Below are 17,698 nucleotides of genomic sequence, written 5' to 3'. Positions count from 1 at the left end.
ATAGAAGACGGATTAGAGTACAATCTTCTATCTATGTTAGTCTCCTTCTAGTTTCTGGCTATAGTTTTCCCTCTAGAAATTGAGTCTGTGCAGATTTAAAAGATCAATAAAGGGCAATATATAATGATGTTACTCTTGCCAGTTGTATATATTTTTTCAATTAGATGTTGTAGTGTTAACGTGATAGTTACAAATCTATTGATCTACCTTCCCTAAAAAAACCTGCACCTCGCTAGTTCTAGAGCCGATACGTGTCTTCGTCCCCTTTAGCCATTGTTCAAACTTTTTCTGTTAGATGTCTTGCATACAATTTGCTTATGACATTCAGAAGACTGGATGGGTCTATATAATTCCCTCGGTTCATTTTTACTCCCTTTTTTTTATAGATAGGGACAACAACCAACTGCTGTGTTCCACGACTCTTGGGTATGCAACCTGTTTTGTCTATATATGTAAATAAGGTTGCTGCAGGAAAGGAGCTCCACCAGTCTATATCATTCTCTTTCAGTACTTCAAGTGCGGATTCCATCTAATCCTGGGGCTTTCCTAAATTTAAAGGCGGTTTATGCAAGATTTTATTTCTTGTGTTGTAACCGGTGGCCATTGATTTAGAGAGGCTAATTCTTGGTTTGAAGGTCTCCCTGTTTATCACCTTCATAAAGCCCCTGAAAAAAAGATAACACCCATTTGTCAGGGGGAATACAGGTGTCCCAAACTGATGGGGTTCCTTGTTTACCAGGCTGCAATCATCTTCCAAAACTTGGCTAGAATTCCTTTGAGTAGTTGCAAATATAAGTTCTTGCCAAGATTTCTTAATGCGTACTTGCTTTTTCTTCTTTAGTATTATCTCTTTGTAAGCTTTTTTTTCTGTGTTAATAATAGTGCATGGGCCCTTACTTTATTTTCATAATTGCACATAGTTGTGTATGAGAAAGCGGCAATAAGATCTTTTTTTGCTTTTACACACTCACTATCAAACCAAGGTTTTGAATATCTAGGTATCTGAGCCATTTTGTTATTATTTGTTATTGTAAGAATTGATCTTAGCTTCTTTATAAGATTCTCGTACATTTCTAAAGGGTCTTGGATAGGAGAATTACCATTCATTTGTTGTATCAGTTCTTCCCCTACTTCACTAGAGAGAACTTCTTTTATCTTAAGATCCAGTGTTGGGGACCAACGAATTCTTTTACCTAAGGTTTCTAATTGAGGGGTATAGCAAGCTGAGTTACTAGGTGATCTCCTACCTGATCTGGAGATGCCAAGAATTGAACCTGGGACCTTTTGCATGCCAAGCGGATCCTGTACCATTTAGCTGCATCCTTTCCACGGAAGACCTGAAAGGATTGTTGTGAGTATAAAACGGGAGGGCGTTTATACCATGCTGAGATACTCAACGGAAGACCAGGGTAGAAAAATAAAGTTATCTTAATTATCTTAATTAGTCTTAATTAAAAAGGGCGGGCGCTATGAAAAGTTAGGATATACTAGTCTAAAGCAAGCCTGCTCACCTGCTCCAATGTGAGTCGGGATCTTCCCTCCCTAATTCATGTTGCAAGTTGCAGATACTAGGAAGACTGTCCCTGCAGCCTGCACATTTAGAGGATGCCATGAAACATCTAGGACTCCGGTTTAAACCACCCGGAGTTGGTTTCTTCTGCAAGTTTGCTGCAAAATCCAAAGCAGCCCTGGGAAAGATTGCAAGGGGCTCTCTCCATCCCTTCTCTTAAATCCTCTTTACCAAATTTTCCCTTAGAAAGTATTTCCCTTTATGTCATTTAAGGAAATGTGGAGTCAGCTTCTAATCAAATTAATTTTGATCAAAGAGAAATTCAAAAGGAGGAGGGGCAGGAAGGGAGGTTCTGAACACACACACACAGTTTTACTCTGTAGGTGCTCAAAGGCAGACAATGTCTTCCCAAACCGTACTATCCTCCTACCACAGCTATCCTCCTACCACAGCTATCCTCCTACCACAGCATCATCATAAAATAACTGAAGTTACAAAAAAGGTCCATAGATTTCTCTTTAAAAGTAAATGAAAAGAAATCCCTCTTTTAAAAGAAAAAAGAAGACTCAATGGCTAAATCTTTAAAAAGGTGAACTTCTGGAAAAGAAATTCCCCTCCCCAGGACAACCTTACTTTGGATATTGAGGTGGAGGAGGACAGGAGGGTTAACCATCAGACTGCTCTGCTTCAGGCACCTGTGAGGTCCTAAAAGAGGAAGAACTCCTGTAACTAGCCTGAGACTCGAGAATGAATCTATAGCACCGCTTACTGGAGAACGAGAGAAACACTAAGAAAAGGAACCTACATTCATCTCCCACTTTGGCAGTTCCCAATTGGGGCAAATGATGCTACCCCATGAGTGTCAGATCAGGAAAGGATGGCAGGAGCACCCCCCACCTGCCCCCAGATGAAGTACCAAACCAAATCAGGGCCCCAAAGGGCTTTAAGAAGCAGTTTTGTGTGGCTATTGTGCAGCTTTCGGGAAAGCCAGTCAAGTTTCTTGGACGCCGCTTGTTAAAAAAAGCTGCATTTCATTGGGGTCTCAAAGACTGAGGAGGCTTATCTGGTGAACTAGATTAGCTTGTGCCTCCCACACATGCCAGCTGGGTGACCTTGGGCTAGTCACAGTTCTTCGGAGCTCTCTCAGCCCCACCCACCTCACAGAGTGTTTGTTGGGGCGGGGGGAAGGAGATTGTCAGCCCCTTTGGGTCTCCTTACAGGACAGAAAGGGGGGATATAAATCCAACTCTTTTCTTCCATGCAGGAAGCAAGCCCTCTAATGGAGCAAATAACACTTCAGGGTCATTTCAGGTTCATAAAATGGTGTGAGGACGAGATTGAAAACCCTCTTCTCTCCACACAGTGGTCCTGATCCAAATCAGAAACCAGCACACTTGAGGGATGAATGACCTCTTAGCTGATATCTGATTGTCTTAGTCAAAGGAATGCATCGTTTGACCATAAGCCACTATCCTGCATTGGTAAAGAAATTGTAAATCTCATCCTCTGCTCGCTTCCCTTGGCCCTTTATCTCCTCTACTCCCAGTATTTCCAGCTGTTGGCTTTAATAGCTTTGGAAACCTGCTTCCTCAGGGGGTGCCCACAGCTGCTGGGTTCTGCTCCAATATCTGCTGAGCCACACCCAACCCAAAGACCAATCCGTTCGCAGCTCAGCAGATTTAAGATATTTTGTCACCTGAAGCAAGATACACCAACTCTTCTGGGCTTGCTTGTAGACATGTATGATGTTCCCTTATAATGAATCAGACCAGTAGGCTTAAAGATTTTCTTTGACTGGCAGCAGCTCCCCAGAATCTCAGGTGGAGGCCTTTTCTCCTCACCTCCTACCTGATCCTTTCAGATGGGCAGGTGTGCTGGTTTGCAGTAGAAGGACAAGAGTCCAGTCCACTAGCATCTCAGGAGATGAGCTCTTGAGAGTTAAAGCTTCCTTCAGTAGTGTTTCTATCTGATCCTTGTAATCAAAGATGCCAGGAATGAACCCGGGTTTGAATGCTCTGTATGCAAAGCAGATGGTCTACCACTGAGCCACGACTTCACCACAGCAGGCGCTGCCACTATCCAATCCTCATAGGCCAGGCCTCAAGAGTAGATGCCAGTCACCTTCAGGGCCACTGATGGCACTGACCAATTCCCTTGAGGTGTGCAGTTGCCTTTCAAGCTCTCCCCTTGGTCAAAGAAGCATCCCTGGTTAGGACCTTTGCCCCAATCAGTTCCTCCAGCAAGAAGAGAAGTAATGAGGCAGACAGGCAGCGGTCTACTGAAAACTTTAATGAAACAAATAAGTTAATAAGTTAAATCAAGTGAGGTAACTATTCATTGTCTCAGAACAAGGTTTATTTGGAAATCCACCAGCCCACTTCATTTTGCTTGGTTGGTCAAAGCCATTCCCTGCTCCCTCCTTCCCCCTCCCATACTCTCCCCCCTCCTTTTGGAGACGTGTCTTGGATGGAAGACGGGGTGGGCTCTCCAAAGACGCTGTGTTTAGTGCATTGAGGGGGGGGGGAGAGTCATGTGCTCAGGGAAAGTTCGGGAACCGCTGTAGCCATTTTCCTCAAGACACATGCATGATCATGCGCAGGGAGGGATGCGTGTCGGGGGGAGAGCAGCAAGTGGCATGCACCCTACAGAAAAGTGGAATGGAAGCAGGGTCTTTTCCTCGAACCTGATTCTGAATTATTAAAAGAAAGGAAACTCCCCCCCTCAATGGGACAGAGCTATCTGCAAGAAGCAAGAAAGGGAAGCCCTCTCCATTTTCTGCTGAGAAGCAGTGGGGGTGGATGATGCAGAGATGTAGTTGGGCCAGTGTGTGCCTGGTGAGCACTCTGTGTTTTCCGTCCCCGCTGCCCCCCACTTACCTTAGTGCAGGCTGGAGAAGCGGCCTGTTTCCTTCAGGCTGAAAACGACCTTGCGGGAACTACACTTCCCAGGAGACCCTGGGGGTCGCAAGGTCTCCTGGGAAGTGTAGTTCCCACCAGGCTGTTTTCAGCCTGAAGGGAACAGGCCATTTCTCCAGCCTGCACTGTTTGACAAAGGTAAGTATGGGGGGGGGGGTGTTCCATGCCCCCTGGCGTGCGCCCGGTGCAACGCACACACACCGGCCCCCTGATAGCTCCGCCTCTGGGATGATGGAGAGGATACAATTGGGGGGAAGGACTCGCTTGTTTAAAAAAGAACAGATATCCAATCAGAGGGCAATAAAAAGAAAACGGGAGTCAGGCAGCTCTGAATCTGGCAAATATAGGGTCTGTGGGGAAGAGGAGTAGAAAAAGTCTTTTGAGCTTGTAGGTTTGTCTAACAAAAAAGCACATCAAGGAAATCAAAAGTGGGCAAGGTGGGGAACTCCTGTCACTGGAGGCTACTGAAGGGGAAGGGGCTGTGCATCCCAATTGGGGGACATCAGGAGGCAGCAATTGAGGCACCAAAGTATGGATGGAGACTCATGCCAAAGCATCCCTTGCCAGCCCCAGGTTCTGCGATCCGTTCAGTAGCTGTGCTTCTGGGAGGTGTTGCAGCTATGACCCAGAGCCGCTGTGGGGCATAGCTGCAACACCTCCAGTAGAGGCACCACATTCCTTTTGTGGTGCTCAGCGGCAGAAATCAGAATCCAGTTCAGAGAACCACTGCTGAACTCCAAACTGGGAACTCAAAGAACCATGACAGATGGGACACGGGGGAAGACAGATGGGACACCTGCTCAGCAAGGGGCTGGCTCGCTGGTAAGTGTGACGTAAGGGTTCCCAACACAGTCTATGTCCTTCACACATTACTGCTGGATGTTCACTTAAAAAACCGAAAACCTCAGATGTCAGTCTGATGTGTGAACCCCACAAGCCTTTCCTGGGAAAGCGCACGGGTGTAGCCTGCAGCAAAGCCTGCGCCAACGGAGGACATGAAACTGCGGAAGAGGAACGGTTTAGGATGAAAGCCAGCTGTCAGGAGGCAGCACTGGGGCAGGATCAATGGGGCTATGAAAAAAGTTTTCCACAAAAAAAAAAAGGGTAGCAGGAGGGGAGGGGTCTCCAGAAAAACAAAGGACAAGATCCACCAAGCCCTCATCTGCGGACAAAGGAAGGGGAAATCATGTAATCGGTCTGAGGAGAGAAAGGATCTAAAAGCCAGGCAATAAAGCACTCTAAAATTTCTCAATCAAGGCACCCACGACAGAACCAGACTCCAGTGCCACTGGGAATAAGGCAGGCACCCCAGCTCAGCTGAGTCAAAGCTAAGCTTGGCTTCCCCCTCCCCCTAGTTAAGCCTGGTTCCCTGCTCAGATTGTTGGCAATTTTTCTACAATCAGCCCAATGGAACTCAGTCTCTCCAACAAGCTGAAAGTACCATGGACCCCTCCCCCCTGCCCCCCCCCCCCCAGGCCCCTGGTCCATAAGGATTGGCTGTTTCAGGTTGTAAATTCAAGTTTGTTGCATATAAGTGTTGCCCCTGCCTTGGAAATCACATCTACTGTGTAGGAGGCACCATTGTGCTTACAATATATGGGCCAAAGAGCCATGCCCTCTACCTGGGAAGAGATTATTGAGGAATTGCAAAGGTCCTTAAAGGGTGCAGGGAGCAGGGTCAGGCATTGCCAGTTATTTTCTGCTAGACGAGAGACCACATTCAGTTCAAGTTGCATTGCCCCTGGAGAAAAAAGGGTTACCTAAGCTTTTGCATAGCTGTTAATAGAGAGTCCCCAACCTGGTTTCCTAGAAGGTAGAAATCCAAAGTCAGTAGCGGTCAGGTGGTTAAACAGGTGTGACCACCTGTACCATTTGCTTAGAGAGAATTGTTGCTCATATTCTGGGGCCAAGCCACCCCATAAGCTCTGGAAGCTCTTTGCTGAACCCCTAAAAAACTTGATGCTTCCACTCTATCTGGAGACACTTGCCGAGAACAGGAACTGATGCTCGTGGAAGGCCAAGGAGGAGCAGATGGACTCCCCTCTGCAATTTGCTTCAGGCTAGCATGGCTTTTTCACTGCAGAGAGGACTGCCTTCAAGGTCAACCTAAGGTTAGCCCATCCAAAGGGTTTCTTTGCTACAACCAGGGGATGCCACCTTGAAGAGTTCGGTTTAAAAGCCACGGCATTCTTTGGGACATCCAGTGCTTGCGGCTTTGCCCACAGCTGGAAGACTTCAAGTAAAGTTGAGACCAACGTTGAGGTGTCAGGAGAAGTGTCTCCATTCAAGTCTGGAGGAGGACTGGGCATGCCAGAAGACATCACCTGTTATGAGGGGTCGTCAGAAGTCTGCCTCCCTTCCTTACTGTCTGGGAAGCAGACAGGTTATCTCCTCTCTGTCTTACCCTCCCCACTTTGGTGGGTGTTTGATTACTAAAAGCCTGGACTGGGTGCTGTGCCTTAGTCCATGTTGGCACTAGCCGACCGGGAGATGTTCAGGGTCTGAGCGGAAACAGAGATGTCCTCGTGGTCCGCAGGGCTGTGGTAGTCAGATGTGATGTCAGGTTCACCGGCAGGGATTGTCATGGAAGCCAAGCTGAAGGAGTTCATGGAGCCCTTCCGCAAGCACTGTGAGTAAACACCCAGTAGTAAATCCAGTTTATGCTCAATAGACTGTACCTGCGGAAAAAGAGAGCTCAGGATTGTCGTCTGTTCCCTTACATCATCTGTTTCAGATGAACAACTATGTTGGACTGCAGCAGAAGAGCAAGAACATAAGAAAGAGCCTGCTGGATCAGACGAGAGTCCATCTAGTCCAGCACTCTGTTACTCACAGTGGCCCACCAGATGCCTTTGGGAGCAAGATTCAAATATGGTAGCACCTCAAAAACCAACAGGATTTCCAGCACAAGCTTTCATGAATCAAAGCTCCCTTCGTCAGATGCTCAAAAACTTGTAAACAGGAACTCTTTAAGGCAGGGGTGTCAAACTTGTGGCCCTCCAGATGTTCATGAACTACAATTCCCATCAGCCCTTGCCAGTATAGCCAATACTCATGTTGGGAGGGACTGATGGGAATTGTAGTTCATGAACATCTGGAGGGCCACAAGTTTGACACCCCTGCTTTAAGGTGTTACTAGACTCAGATCTTGCTCTTCTGTCATCTCTCTTCCACCAGTGGGTGAAGATAGTTTTTGTTTGGTTTCGTCTGGTATTCCCTCAATGATTCATCTCTTCCCATCCTCTGTTTAGTTTACTGTTTTGTAAGCTTCAGTATGTATTTTAGTTTTGGTTTTCAGTATTTTCATGGTATGCTTTGAGAATGTTTTAACAGGTAGGTGGCCCTGACTGGGCTGAAAGGTGGCATAAAGATGGGGTTGAATAAACGTGAGCTGGTGCCTTCGGGACACAAAGGAGTGCCATCAAAGAGACCAACCTTGGAAGAGTCTTGGAGCCACTTCCACCAGGGGAAATAGAATGATCACACGCTAGAGGAATCTCGAGTGGAGTTTCCTGTGCAACAAATCAATCAGGCTGCTACCACCCCACCATGAAACACGACCTTGTTCTAACCTCAGCTAAGGTGCATGGAACACATTTTTCAAAGGGTGATGCTGCTCACCTTGGTGATAATAATGTATGTGCTATAATCCTCTTGTGCATGGCACAGCAAAAGCCTGCAATTGGATCTTAAGAATGCCAGTAAGTTCTGACTTCCAGTAAGTTCTGACTAAAGTAGTAGCAATCCAGACAAAGTGCTGGTAGAAAGTGTCGTCAAGTCGCAGTTGGCCCCAAAGGCTTTTCAAGAGAAGTGACGAGAGAGGTGGTTTGCCACTGTCTGTGTGATGGACTGCACCAATAAATAAGGTTTGGAAGTGCAGTCAGAAGAACAAAGAATACAAGAAAAAAAGCTTCATAGGGTACAATTGGTGTGGCCACCTGGATCCATGCCACAATGCCACAGCTCGACTATTATTGAGAACCAGATGAGCATGCATATTATTTCCATCTTACAAGCACTTCACTGGCTGCCGATACATTGCTAGGGTCCAATTTAAACTTCTGGCTATCACAAAGTCCTTCATGACCTTGGACCCTCATACCTGCAAGACCATCCTTCACCTGTGCTCCACCACTACAGTTTCAAGACCTTCTGCAGGTGTCAACATGCAAATGGATAAAGTCAACAATTGCCCGTACCAGTGCCTTCTCCATTGTGGCTGACTTCCATTCTCCGGGCTATCTGCAAATTATGCTAAGCTGAATGATTCAAGAAGGCCTTTCTATGAATGCAATACGGTATCACTGTTATAAAAAGCTTTACAAAGTTACTTGGATAAATTATTGGCAACTGTGGTCTGCATTGCTGTGTATAGTTGGCTGTGGGTGGGCCCCTATTGTGTAATTTTGCATCATTTAATGCGCCGTGTTACCAGTTATGCTTTGATTCAGGTCTGTTTTTTAGACTTCTAGCTGGATCTACAGCCCAAATCCTATTTCACTGTCTACTGACTTACCCATCTTGTTAATTGTATTGTCTCACTCAGTAATCTGCCTGGAGTTCCAGTGAGAAAGGCAGACTATAAATAAGATTAATTAATTAACTAAAATAAATGATTTAGCAGCCCATTTCTACACAGGAAAGCCTCTATCAGAGGGACAGGACATTTTTCTCCAGGTCTGTCGGTGAAACCTGGTTCTCACCTTTTTGCAAGTGCTGAACAGAGAGGGAACCTATTTGCTGCTTATGAGTACAGCAGGGCAGAAGAAACAAACCGAACGTGGATCCTTCCTGCCTCCCTCAATCAGCATACCTGCTTCTCCACTTTGACAACCCGGCCCATCATACTGAGTTCGTCCACCAGTTCGACCTCCATTGATGCCTTCTCCCCTTTCTCACGTGTCTTCTTTTCAACTGCAATGGCGCCCCGCCCCACAATCTGATCCACGCTATTGAAGGGTGGGGAAAGAAGAGACAAAAGGCAACAGATGGAGCAGTTCACAAGTTAGTCATGTTGAGCACCAATAGTAGCCCAGGAGTGACTGGTATACCAGTGTAGGCCCTGATCCCAGAGGCGCTTCAGTTCGGCTCTGGTCTTTTGTGTCCAGAAAGTGGCAACCCACTATGTCCACAGGGTTTTACAAATGCCCATAGTCAGAGAAATGTACAAAGCTGCTTTATCCACGGGGTCAATCCACTCAATCCATGGGGTCAACCTGGCTCAATTCCATCTACTCTCAACTCCACTAGCTTTCCCAGTCATCCGGCACAGGGAGGCCATTCCTAGCCCAGCTATTGGAGATCCCTTTTTAACAGGAGCAAGCAAAGGCTGTATGTGGGACTTTCTCCACACCACATGTGTGTCCTACCATTAGACACAGGGAAGACACCTATAGCAGGGTTCCCAACCTTTTTGAGCCGGCAAGCATCTGTGGAATTGACACAGGGTGTTGAAAACAACACAAAATGGTTGCCACAAGAAGCAGAGGCAACCACAGAATGACAGAGTGAGGTTATGCAGAACCTTGACCATAGCTCTTCAGTATCTCAGGGAGAACCTCTGTTTAAAATAATGTGGTTTTTTTTTAAATGAACATACTGTTAGTATACACAAAATAAGTATATACGTTGAGCTAGCTAAGAAACACTCTTTGGCTAGCATCTGGTAGTTCTCCAGTGGTTGGCAGTATCTGATCTATCTCCAGGGCCCATGGCTCCACAGTGGTAATTTTCTCCAGTCCTGGCCTCATAGGCACAGCCTGATACAGTTACAGGAACAATGGAGAAGTGTCAACAGGTACCAGAAGATCAGCTCACCGTGTCTGGAGACTCTTGATCCTACCGAGCATGTCCAAGTGGCCGGCTGAATACTGCTCGATGACATCCTTGACGTCGTACGGCCGCAGCGTCTCCTTGAACTTCCTTTTGGCCACCAAGAACTTGAGAATCCTGCAAAAAACCATGAAGTGACGCTTCAGAGGCCTGAAGGAAACTACTGGAAACGTGAAGCTGACTCAGACTACCAGTCTACTGAATCACAGCTGGTGATAGTTCTCCAAGGGTCTAGGCCATTTAATGTTTCTAGCTCTGACACATGGGGCCCTTTAACTGGAGGCCTGAAGCTAAGATCTCCTTCTGGTTGGTCCCCCACACAGCCACGATTCTACCACTTTTGTAGGTGGAAGTCTGCTTGAAAGCCAATTAACAAGCAGCTAGTTCAGGGTGAATAGCCAAGGCCACCCTTGATGATGCTGTTGGTAAGGGGACACAGCAGACATAATATCAAAAAGCTGTCCCTTCGAGTGACTCCCAGCAAGCTGAAAAAGGAATGTCCAGTACCACTGATGAAGAAATGAAAACCCTGCACTACCACGAATAGGGTTTTGGTTTGGAATATTGTCACATACTGAGAAATGTTCATGGACTGATGCTGATCTGGAATATTGATCCTCTTAGAAATTTGATGCATACAGGACTTAAATCCCTAAGAAAGGTGTGTTCATTGCAATAATAGGATGCACATTACAGCAATCAGTGTTTGTAGTCTCTGAAGTTTGTATGTTTTTGTGGCACCTTCGCATATGAACAGAGCACTGGCGTTTTTCTCCTTGCGTGGTTTTTGTGTGTAATGAGTAGGGTTTGCCAATGAGCAAAGTCTTCTAAGCCAGACAAAAATGGGTCCAAACCTGACAGCCCTGGTTCCCTGGCACCCAGCACCTCCTGGGCTCACCTGACAGCCCTGATCAGGGTCTTCACGGCAGGCATGATGTCCTCAAAAGTCAAGTCGCACTGATAGCCCTTCTCCTCATTGCTATCCTCTGTGGGGCCATCAACTGTTGGAAGAAACAGGAAAGGAAGAGACTTCATACAGCACCTCTCCACTGTTTGCTGAGTACTAGGCATGCCTCTCTGCCTAGTCCCAATCCTGACCATTTCTCTCCTATTTATTTTTTCCCCAAGGCCTTCAGAATTTCTTCTCTTTCTTGTGCCACGCTTAGTTTTGGTGCTCCTTCAGACTGTTTACTGAAGGCTCTGTTGCCCCCTAAAGAATGCTAGGTACTTTAGACAAGCCCTATTATACATTGGGATGCCTGGCAGTTGGGAGACTGGAAGAGGTGTACTTCATGGGCAATTTCTGAGCACCTCATTTGGACAAGAAAGCTCCAAACAGTTGGAAGAGTGCAGGATTGTACTTTTTGTTCAGTTATTTGCCCTTTCTGTCACTTCCAGGAAAAAATCAGAACTCCACAGGGCTGTGGAGATAGAGTGCGTACATGTTAAGGCATACCCTCTTTATCTGCATACACCACTATAACACATGTGCATTTTCCTTGTGTGTTACGTATGGATGCATTTCCCACCCTTGGTACATTTGTGTGTATGTGTAAAGCGTTGTCAAGTTGTAGCTGACTGATGGTGACCACAACAAGGGGCTTTCAGGGCACATGAGAAGCAGAGTTTGCCATTGCCTTCCTCTGCAGAATCTTCCTTGGTGGTCTCCCTGCCAAATAGACCCTGCTGAGCTTCTGAGATCTGATGAGATCAAACTATGTCATGCTGCCTTCCTTCCCCACTGTAAATAACCACATTCATTCCCAGTTCACCAAGCCAGTAGTGGCACTAACATCCTCTGTGACTTCTCAGGCAGGAAATTACCTCTGAGCATAAATGCACAGTGTATTTCTCTCTGTGCTAACATATAACTCCAGCTCTGTACTCTGTGGATGTGACTGAAAGAACCGTAAGCCAAAGCTATTTTGAAGGTTGAACGGCTGAATAAAGAACCAATTTTCTACTTTTCTTCAATATTTTACGAACAACCCCAAACAGATCACACTTCCAATGCAAACTCCATGCCTTGAATTGAGAAGGGCATGCTAGAAATGTTTCCCTGCCACCTGCTAGAAGACACCCCCTACCACAGCCAAAAACATTCAACCTCAATTCCGTAGTTGGTTCTAAGTTACCCTCCACTGTGGTGCGGGGTTTCAGCCTCAATGAGGCCCGGAACCTTGTCCTGTCATTGAAGCTCCAGCTCTTCTGCACCTTGGTAGGGCTAACGGCCTCGTGGACGTTCTCGGTGCTGGGAGAGCGATGAAGAGGTGGGGCCAGGTGCTGATGCTTCCCTCGGCTGCCTTGCCTTTGGGAGTTGTTCAAGCGGATGCGGTCCTTGATGCCCATTTTATTGCTGCAAAGGGCATGGGAGCAGGAGGGAAAAGGTAGTGAGTTAACAGGGCAGCAAAAAGTTCTTATGCTGGGAAGGATGAGCACAGTCACTCAAAGGGAGAGCTAAAGAGCCTACCTCATATTTACAGGAATCGGAACCATTACCAGATCTTATGCAAGACTGAAGCTAGCCTGGTCATTGTCACCCCAGCTGATCTGGAATCTAACAACAACTCCAGGCCGGTTAATGAGAAAATCCTTGTGTTCCCGCATTCCACTATGGCCCAATCACAGCATGGGAAAATCTTGCACTTTTGCAAGGTTCTGAAACTAGTATCTGAAAGGCACAACTGACTCAGCAATTACCTTGTTGTGACATCTACTGAAAAACACAGCACAGCGGCTACACTCACTTAATCTCACTATGACAATAGTTCGATCCCGAACCTTTTCGTCTGAGGCCTACCTCGATTTAGAAAGCAAACAAGACAGCAAGCGGGGCTCACAGAATCAAATGCATGTCTGTGCAAAAATAAAAGCCACCCTGTTTCAAACAGATGGTTGTGTCAAGTCTGTAGAACAAAATCAGGTCCACTTGAACTTTAAAGACCAATGTTTCCCAGAATATAAGCTTTCATGAGTCAAAGTGGATTTTGTTTCACACACCTAGAATTGTAGCATGCCCAAAAGAAAGCAAGGCTAGAACACTCCTCGCTGACATTTAGTTTCCCAGGAGAAAGCCAGCCTGCCATTTCAGGTCAGCAACAGGGGTCTTGTTCAGTGTGCAACCACCTGCAAAAGTCAGGTTACTAGAGAAAGGGCCTTTTCTGCAGCGGTGGCTTTATTGCAGAATGCCTTTTCCACAGAGCTTCCTGTTACATTTTGCTACCCACTGAATTTCTTCTCACTTGCTCAGGCAGTTTGCTTGGTTTCTTTCCTTCCTTTGCACGTGCTCTCATTCTACAGTGGCTGCTGCTTTAATAACTGTCATTTTTATAGATTCAAAACTGATTTTCAACTGATGTATTTAATGATGCTGTGAGCGCCCATGAGCATTTTTATAGAAAGAGGGCCTAACAATCTCAGCTTTTGTCTATAAATAATAAAAAAGCAAGATTCTAGCCCCTATGACTGCTATGCCCCTTCCGCACATGCAGAATAATGCACTGTCAATCCACTTCCACAATTATTTGCAAGTGGATTTTGCTATTCCGCACAATAAAATCCAGCTCCAAAGTGCACTGAAAGTGGATTGAAAGTGAATTGTTCTGCATGTGCGAAAGGGGCCCTACAGTGTTTGGAGGTTAAGTACCAAGGGGAGGGGCCTTTAGTGAGAATTAACTTGCCCTTTCCCCTATGACAAACTGAAGAAACTGTGCAAAACAGATCACGTGCATATTTGCAAAACATACATAAATACACTGTAGAACCCAGCTGTTGTTGAGGTTCACTAATTTTACGTGCAGAATTTTGATACATACAGTCCTGACTGAAATGAACCTTTTTTATGTTTCCTGACAATGGATGAATGAGATACAAGGGAGGGATGGAGGGAAAACATTAAGTCATGCTGCAAACTCAGGTCAGAGTCAGGGTGCGGAAGACTCCTAATATACTTACAGTAAAAGGCTGCAAACAAAAGATACCAAAACGTTAGAACGAGCAACCAACAGAGACACTGAAAAACAAGACACCGCTGGACCAAGGATGCCTGGAAAGGAGATGTTTGGATGCCCCGGAGGTTTTGAATGAATCTGCACAGGAGCCAACTAAAATAAGAGAGCCTTACTTAGTTGTCCGATGTTCCGGCTTTGGGGCCAAGGAACATCTCCCTTGGAGGGACACCGAGACTGACAATCCAAGCAAGGCCAGGGGCAGGAGGAAGAGAACGAGAACCTTCGCACTTCCACTGGCAACACTTCTACCCATGAGAAGCTTTGCACGTCTCCTAAAGCCAGTTTAGAAAAGCTGTCAAATAGCAGATTCTGCTAGGGGTAGAATTGTGAACATCTTAGAACAATGAGTATGGGTTGGCTTATTCCATCAAGCGTCATGGGGGGGCAACCAAACCCTTAAATTGTACAGCAGACCCTTGCCACTTGCATCTTCGTAACTCATTATGTCACTTTTTTTCACAGTCTGTGATTTGATTGCACAAGACAGCCTCCATCTGGATTTTTGGCCCCAACAGCACCACCCGCATAATGATTAGATCGTTACCTTTTGCAGGAAATTTAGCTGTTTTATTCTTAGAAGGAACAGACTGCCTGCCTTGAAGAATTTTCCAGATTTCATTGTTCACATTCCCCACAAATGCTGAGAATTGACCCTGGTTGCTTGTAAAATACTTGGGAAACTGGCAGCCTAGCATGCCACATCTATCAAAAGGGCCAAACCACACGACATGTTTTCCTGGCAACGGATTACTCAGCAGAGCTCACTGCTGGATCCCAGCATCAGATACAAGAGCAATATTACCTGCTCAGCAAACATTCTGCCATTGCCAGGAAGCCTGGCCATCTACCAAGGAAGCCCAGCATGTAGCTGTGGGCTGCAGGGGGAAGGGATGCTAAGGGTGCAGAGCGCCAAATGAGTCTTATTCCCTGAGTCAAGAGTGTGCCCTAGAAACACCCGTTTGCGCTCTCCTGCAAGGACAGCAGACAGTGCAAGGTGGACTTTGCTTTCCTGCACTTCCTGAACTTCTCACTGAGTGCCAAACTGCATGTTCTGCTTTCTGGTGAATCAGGCTGAGGCACCCCCAACCCAACTTGCCTTCCCTGGAGACAAATGGCAGATGCAGAGAATATCATTTTGAGGGAGCCCATTTTGGCTTGAAACGGAACACTGTTTTCAGAAGCTGCAATACCTCCGACAGGGAGTCCTTCAGATAATTTTGGAGCCACTTGTGCCCAGAATACTCTACATCACAAGTGTCAAACTCATGCCCCTCCAGATGTTCTGGACTATAGTTCCCATCATCCCCTGCCAGCACCATAGGAACTGTAGTCCAGAACATCTGGGGGCCCACAAGTTTGACACCTGTGTGTCTATATGATGCTATATGATGCTATATGATGCTCCAAAGTTATGTCAACTCCCTATTGGAGCTGCTTCAACTCTGAAAAGCAAGTGAGGGGGCCAGGTGTCCCCCAAAACCACAGTTCCAAGATGAAAAGGGCACAAGATGAAAAGGGTAAATCAGATTGGGGAACCTGGATCTAGCTTGTCAAAAAGCATAATGTACAGTTTGGTCCTGTGGTTCCCCACAGCACAGGCTGAAAACCAATGAAAACCCTGCATCCACCCACCCCCCACAGCAAGCAGCTTTGAAGGAATCACTTGCTGTGACCAATCCAGAGCTGGAAGACAAATAAGAAAGAACCAATCTAAGGCCCTGTTTCAAGATGATAGGGACCCAATCATCTGCACCTTATCAGCCCAATGGACCCAAGTCTGATGGGCAGATATTTTTGGCATTACACACACAGACACACAGTAATTGCATAGAATTTGGCTGCCAGGGAATGCCAATTTTTACTATTTTTGCAAAGAACAAGGCAAGTTTCTAGCCCTCAGGTAGTGGATCTCTCCAGTTGATGATTCTGCCGCTTACGTACAACATCAAAATCACTAGTCATAGCGAATTAAAGGAAATATGGTTTAGCAAATGAATAGAAATCTGTTGTCAGATGCTCCAAAATTCAAGAGTCTGCTATTGGATTTCCTGGGCAAAGTTGGGTTGTAAGGATACAGCCTTGCAGACCTGCCATCTACCATAACCTAACAAGCCATGTTGCAGGGCTGGTGGCTTCATGATGGCAGAAAGGACTGCTCCACGCACACCCTTATAATGATATTTCAACATCTTGGTTCCAGAGCACATGTACAGCTTACAGCTCTGGACCCTTAAAAACATGTCAGATGATACTTATTTACGTTATTTATAGTCGGCTTTCCTCACTGGGACTCAAAGCAGATTACAGACATGTGTCAATCAAATCAACAGGTTGAGACGTTCAATAAACAAAAAAGCAGGATTTGGGTTGTACAGCAACCCATGAATCCAAAGGGGATTTCAGATCCTTGGACAGGAGGGGGGAACCCATCACAGGAGACGTCCAGACCACTTTTCAAAACAGAGGCGCTTAAAAGGCAATGGCATGCAACCAGTTGGGGATCCAGTGATTTTTTTCCCCCTGCACAAATTCATAGAGGAGTTGTGATGTTGATGTGGGACAGTGATAGTCAGACTCCCAGGGCAATCCACTGTCCCAAATGGCTTCTGTACAGAGCAGTCTGTACGCGATTGCTTAAGGAAGCGGAGATTGGGATTTCCATTGCTACTTAGATCCACAGCCTCTACAAGGGCACTTTCGCACCTGCAAGAATAATGAACTTTCAATCCACTTTCGCGATTGTTTTCAAGTGGGTTTTGCTATTTCACACAGTAAAATCCAGCTGCAAAGTGCACTGAAAGTGGATTGAAAGTGCATTATTCTGCACATTATTCTCTGTGACCCTTTCTGCACGAGCGCTGTGCGGGGGTGCGTCGGGATTAACAATGCCAACGCACCCCCCGGGACCATTCGCATGGACGGTCCCGGTAGGGCTGCTGGCAGCGGCGCAGCCTTTGCACAGGCTGCGCCATTGCTGAACGCCATACCTTGTCTCCTGGCTTCCGGCGTGTTGCAGAGGCCAGGGGACCCCCCCCCTGCAGGCTGGAGCGGTGACTCTGGAGTTGCAGGCCAGGGGGGCGTGTCCCCTGGCCTCTGCAACGCACCAGAACCCAAGAGACGAAGTACGGCATTCAGGGACCGGGGGGGGGGGGATGGCACCTTCCAGCTGCTGCCGTTCGCACGGCAGCGGTTGGAAGATGCTGCTTCTGAAAAACCTCGCTTAGGGAGCGAGGTTCAGAAGCAGCGTCTTCGTGCCGCTTGGGGGTGGCGAGCCAGCTGTGTGAACCCCTCCGCTGGGACACAGTTTTTAGCATCCCTGGGGTGCTGTATTCCATCCGTGCGGAAACAGCGTGTGTTTCAGTAAGCTACAGTGGCTTTGGGCTGCTGATACATTTCTGGGTATCATTCTGTGCAGCACACTTTTTTCACAG

The 17,698-nt window shown here is 46.6% G+C and overlaps 1 protein-coding gene across 4 annotated transcripts in view; it reads right to left on the bottom strand.

Annotated features, from left to right (window-relative positions):
• Window positions 1–4,534: 4,534 nt before the first annotated feature.
• Window positions 4,535–17,698, bottom strand: part of KCNQ4 (potassium voltage-gated channel subfamily Q member 4) — a 109,184-nt gene continuing 96,020 nt past the window's right edge. For all 4 annotated transcript variants that reach the window (XM_048501443.1, XM_048501445.1, XM_048501446.1 and 1 more), the window contains 5 exons: window positions 12,393–12,613; window positions 11,156–11,258; window positions 10,243–10,374; window positions 9,239–9,374; window positions 4,535–7,103 (listed from right to left, as the gene is read on the bottom strand). In XM_048501443.1, the coding sequence (XP_048357400.1) occupies window positions 6,885–7,103; window positions 9,239–9,374; window positions 10,243–10,374; window positions 11,156–11,258; window positions 12,393–12,613 (811 nt within the window). In that variant the 3' untranslated portion in view covers window positions 4,535–6,884. The remainder of the gene's footprint in view (window positions 7,104–9,238; window positions 9,375–10,242; window positions 10,375–11,155; window positions 11,259–12,392; window positions 12,614–17,698) is intronic.

The sequence above is a fragment of the Sphaerodactylus townsendi genome, linkage group LG06 (assembly GCF_021028975.2).
Source record: "Sphaerodactylus townsendi isolate TG3544 linkage group LG06, MPM_Stown_v2.3, whole genome shotgun sequence".
Lineage (NCBI taxonomy): Eukaryota > Metazoa > Chordata > Lepidosauria > Squamata > Sphaerodactylidae > Sphaerodactylus > Sphaerodactylus townsendi.
This window is presented reverse-complemented; position numbering and strand designations above follow the sequence as displayed.